Raw genomic sequence first — 5,135 nt, 5'->3', positions numbered from 1 at the left:
AATGAAATGCAGATGGGTCTCTTGTGATACAATATTGAATAATTGTTATCAGGACTGATTGTGAGGGTCGGAAATGTAAAGGTAGACATTTTATAGCAAGGAGGGGCGTTGATTAACTTTTCAGTCTAGGAGTGGAGGTCCCTAGGAACATCAAGGGAGAAGATCAGAGAGCGGGACCCTACCCAGAGAAGCAGTGATGCCTGTAAAGGAGCCAGAGATGATGACGTGGAGGGATGGAGCAGCTGGAGACTTTAGATCCAGAGACGGAGAGCGACTATGTGCTGAAGACCTGGGGGATACGGGGAACGATTGCACTGAGGGGATTGTAACCATGGCAATGAGACGATATATGATAGAATGAATATAAAACTAATGTTCTCCCATGTAAACTATCACATAATTCACAATAAAACATTTAAGGAAAAAAAAAAAAAAACTACCTTTCTAAGAGAGATCCACAGAGTAGACAGCTCACATTTAATAATTACTTCATAAATTCTGATATATGCAGACTGACAACAAAGTTATTTATAGTGTGGATACACAACGAAAGGGAAAAATAAAATCAACAAAAATTGTCAGGGTATCTCCACTTTATTGATAAAAGCTTAAGCAATCAGATTATCTTGAAAAGTATCCATCTATTCTGTGAACAGTGTCCCCACAAAAAGATATGTTAGACCAATAAATAATACCATAATAAACAAGGAACAGATTAAAGTTGTCAAAAATTTCATTTTGCTTGGACCTACAATCATTATTCATGTAAGCAGTAGTCAAGCAATCAAAGACCATACTGCATTAGGCAAATCTGCTGCAAAAGACTTCAAGTGCTAAAGAGCAAAGAGGTCACTTTGATGACTCAGGTGAGCCTGACCTATGGTGGTCACGGTATTTTCAGTCACCTCATATGCATGTGAAACTTGGACAATGAATAAGGAAGACCACAGAAGTACTAATGCATTTGAATTATATCGTTGAAGAATACTGAAAGTACCATGAACTGTAAGAAGTGCAGAGTGCTCCTTAGAAGTGAGGATAGAGAGTCTCATATACTTTGGACACATGGCCAAGAGGGACCAATCATGCTTGGTAAAGTGGAGGTTTACCAAGCATGAGTGACACAATGGCAGCAATAATCAAATCAAGTAGAATTGTGACAATGATGCAGAACCAGGCAGTGCTTCATCTTCTTGTGTATAGGCTTGCTGCATCGAAAGTACCACGATGGTACCAGAAAACAACAGCAATAACAAAAAGGTATGTTCAAGTCCTAAATTCAAACAAATGTTACCTATTTGGAGGCCTAGTGTCGATTAATGCATTGGACTGTAAAGTGAGTGGTTCAAGATCACCAATCGCTCCTTAGAAACACTATACAGGTTTGCTATGGGTCGGAATCAACTCAATAGCATATAACAACAGCATGTGGAAATACAGTATTTTCAGATTGTTGTTAGGTGCAGTCAAGTTGGTCTGGCTCACAGCAAATCTGATTAGGGTTTCTGAGAAGAGGCTGGTGGATTCAAACTGTCAATCTTACAGTAAGTTAACAGTCCAGTGTGTATTCTACAACCCCACACCAGGACTCCTTTTTAGATTAGGGTGGGCGCTAAATCAAATGACTGGAGTCCTTACAAAAAGAGAAGAGGATATAAGACACAGAGAATTAGGTCATGTAAAATTGGAGACAGAAATTGTAGGGATGGTAGTGGTTACAAATCAGCTGCTAATCTCACGGTCAGCTGTTCGAAACGACCAGCTGTTATGTGGAAGAAAGATGAGGCTTTCTGCTCCCATAAACATTTACAGCCTCAGAAAGCCTGTAGTGGGTCACTATAAGTCGGAACCAACTCCATGACACATAATAACAACAACAACAATTATAAGAAACAAGATTTGGAGGGAGACGCACAAAGCTAGGAAGAGACAAGGAAGTCATCTCTAGTTTTTTAAAAAGAGTACTACTTAGACAACGTCTTGATTTTGGACTTTTGCCCTCCAGAACTGTGAGAGAATAAATTTCTGTTCTTTTAAGGAACCCAGTGGTAGTTCATAATGTTGCTGTTGTTGATTGCTGTGGAGTTGGTTCCTACTCACAGCAACCCTGTATAGGGTTTCAGGAGTGGCTGGTGAGTTTGAACCGCCAACCCTGTGGTTCAAGCTGATCTTGTGGGCCAGTGCTTTGTCCTATAGTACCACACCAAGACTCCACTTCATTATTTGTTGTTGTTTTTAAGTGCTGTCAAGTCAGTTCTCCAACCCATAGCGACCCTGTATAGGATTTCAAAGGAGCAGCTAGTGAGCTTGAACCATCGACCTTGCAGTTCAAATGCCTTTGCAGTCCGGCACATTAACCCATAGCACCGCACCAGTTTGTTATAAACAGTCCTAAGAAACAAATGTGACGCCCATTAGATGTAGTGAAATATAAAATATACTTCTCACTAAATTTTCTAAAAACTTTAATTTTAGAAAACAATTTTGCTAAAAACTAAGCATGGAGAAATATATAGCATGACTGCATAAATTTATATCATATTCTCCCAAATGCAGAATAACCCAATTGAGAACTATTATTAATTTCCTAACAAATGATTACACAGGGATAGAGTAGACTGCTAAATAGCAACCCAAAATCATTTAATTAATGCTTTAGCTGATCTCAAAAGAAATGGAGGTACAGTTGGAGAGAAAAAAACTATACAATGACTCATATTAATATAACATACCAAAAGCCAAAAAGGATAGGAGACAGGTAGATCTGACACTGAGAAGAACCACTCATTCTCTTTCCTGGAGATAATGAATTTCAAATTTAATGCTGATATTAGAGCCCATTCATTATCTTTAACACAACATTTATAAAACCTGAGTTCTTTAACTTAACATTTAGATAAAACTAAAATTCAAAAGTGGCTTACTCTGCAATATCAAGATATCCACAGGAAGCAGCTGCATGTAGTGGTATCCAGCCTTCATTATCAGGTTGATTAATATTTGCTCCATTTTCTACCAGAAACTTCACCATATCAACATTGTCATCAATGCAAGCCTAAAATTAAAACAGAAAGCATGATTAGAAAAAATGTCAATCAATATTCCAAATAATTCATCAAGAAAATAAAACTCCTACTCTAGCTTTTATAATATAAATATTCTCTGCAAGTTAGTTTGCTAATATATTGATTGTAGTGTCATCAAAGAGGTCAATGGTTCTAACTAAAGTCTCTAAGAGTCCATGCTTAGATATACATATAACAGATTCTTAATGGTAACCCAAATAGGAAAACAAGTACATACTAAAATGTAAACAATCAAGACGTCACAATGAAGTCCAAATAATAGCCCCCATAACAATGTTCCTGTTGTTTAGCACTGTTGAGTTAGTTTCGACTTACTGACCCTATATAGGGTTTCCAAGGAGCAGCTGGTGAACTTGAACTTTACGGTTCAAACCGGCTTTGCAGTCCAACGCCTTAACCCGCAGTACCCCGTTCCTGAGATACTTTCAGGCAGGTAATGAGGTCAACATTATTTCAAAATAATATTAAGATGTTGGTTCCCCTTTTCATTGTGTTGACTTGCACACTGAAGGTGCAAAACCACTGGTTGTAGATCTGCTGGTGCCTTAGCACAAATACATTATGTACACTTATTATGGAGTCCTGGTGTGGCGCTGTGGGTTAATGCGCTGGACTCCAAAGTCGTTTGAACTGCAAAGTTGGTGGTTCAAGCTCACCAGCCACTCCTCAAAAACCCTATACCAGGTCACTATGAGTTAGGATCAACTTGATGGCACTTAACAACAACAACAATTTATTATACACTTAAGTTTTTTATTGAAGGTATTTTTACTTATTAATGCATAATAAAGTGTTTCCGATGCATACTACAGTATGATGGTTATCTTAAAGAAAGGTTCTTGAACGAAGGGTCTTGCAAGCTGAATTATCAACTTTTTCCATGGAATACCATTTTCATTTGAAACAATAGCAAACTATGGTTGTTTTGACTTAACATTTTTGGCAGCTATTTTCTTGTAAATAAACAAAGTGACCCTGTCAATTTAAGAAAAACAAGCAACAATATTTCTTGGCATTGATAAAAGCAAGCTTTCAAAGAAAAAATAACTTATTTTAAAATTAAAATATTAGTTATGGCACAGCCCACAAAGGTAATGTTCTATATTCTATATCCTACTTTAGTGAATAGCAACTGAGATCGTAAACACACATGAATGGCGCAACTACTGGTTCCTCCCTGTGTGGAGGAAAGAAGAGTGATGAAAACTGAAGACGCTTAGAATCAATTAATCCAACAGACTAGTGGAACACATGAACATCAGTCTTCATGACCCTGAAAACAGAGTAACTAGATGAAACCCAGTTACCACTACCAACTGCTCTAAAATGGATCACAATAGAAAGTTCTGCATAGAGTGGGGTGAAAAGTGGAACAAAACTCACAATTTGAAAAGAGATCAGGCTTACTGCTAGGATGCAGGCTGGTGGAAACCCTCAAGACTATGGTCCTTGGTCACCCTTCAGGTATGGAACTGAACTCAGCCCAGTGGCTCAATTTTCAGCCAAACAATAGAAGAGTCTATAGGAAAACAGTAACACTAGTGAAATATGCACCTCTTAGAACAATCAAACATTTGAGGTCAAAAGGGCAGCGTTTACTCAAGACAAAGTTCAGAATGGAACTTTTACCAAAGGAGAAAAAGACTGGAGACAGGAAACATAGGGTGGAAGCGGAAAAAGTGATGCTACATCCAGGGAATTGTAATCAGTGAAATGAAACCAAACGTGTATCAATTGTTTAATGTAAAACTGGTATCTGCTCTGTAAATCTTTACCTAATTCACAATAAAAAGTTTTTAAAAAATGTTAGTTTTGTAGCATGGATGTTATTATTGCTAAATGAATTAAAATAAATATTCAAAACCCTTAGTTTTAAACTGCAATAAATATTAAAATATGCAAGTACTGTGAAGGAATTTTTTTCTAAGAATTCCCACTTAAAGGATTACTATTCTATGAAGAAAAACGTGGCGTCAGGATTGGAGGAAGACTCATTAACAACCTGTGATATGCAGATGATACAACCTTGCTTGCTGAAAGTGAAGAGGA

At 37.4% G+C, this 5,135-nt stretch overlaps 1 protein-coding gene across 3 annotated transcripts in view; it reads right to left on the bottom strand.

Annotated features, from left to right (window-relative positions):
• Window positions 1–5,135, bottom strand: part of PPP1R12A (protein phosphatase 1, regulatory subunit 12A) — a 253,983-nt gene that overhangs the window by 156,130 nt on the left and 92,718 nt on the right. For all 3 annotated transcript variants that reach the window (XM_006871837.1, XM_006871838.1, XM_006871839.1), the window contains exon 2: window positions 2,925–3,055. In XM_006871837.1, the coding sequence (XP_006871899.1) occupies window positions 2,925–3,055 (131 nt within the window). The remainder of the gene's footprint in view (window positions 1–2,924; window positions 3,056–5,135) is intronic.

This window comes from Chrysochloris asiatica, unplaced genomic scaffold, assembly GCF_000296735.1.
Source record: "Chrysochloris asiatica unplaced genomic scaffold, ChrAsi1.0 scaffold00175, whole genome shotgun sequence".
Classification (NCBI taxonomy): domain Eukaryota; kingdom Metazoa; phylum Chordata; class Mammalia; order Afrosoricida; family Chrysochloridae; genus Chrysochloris; species Chrysochloris asiatica.
This window is presented reverse-complemented; position numbering and strand designations above follow the sequence as displayed.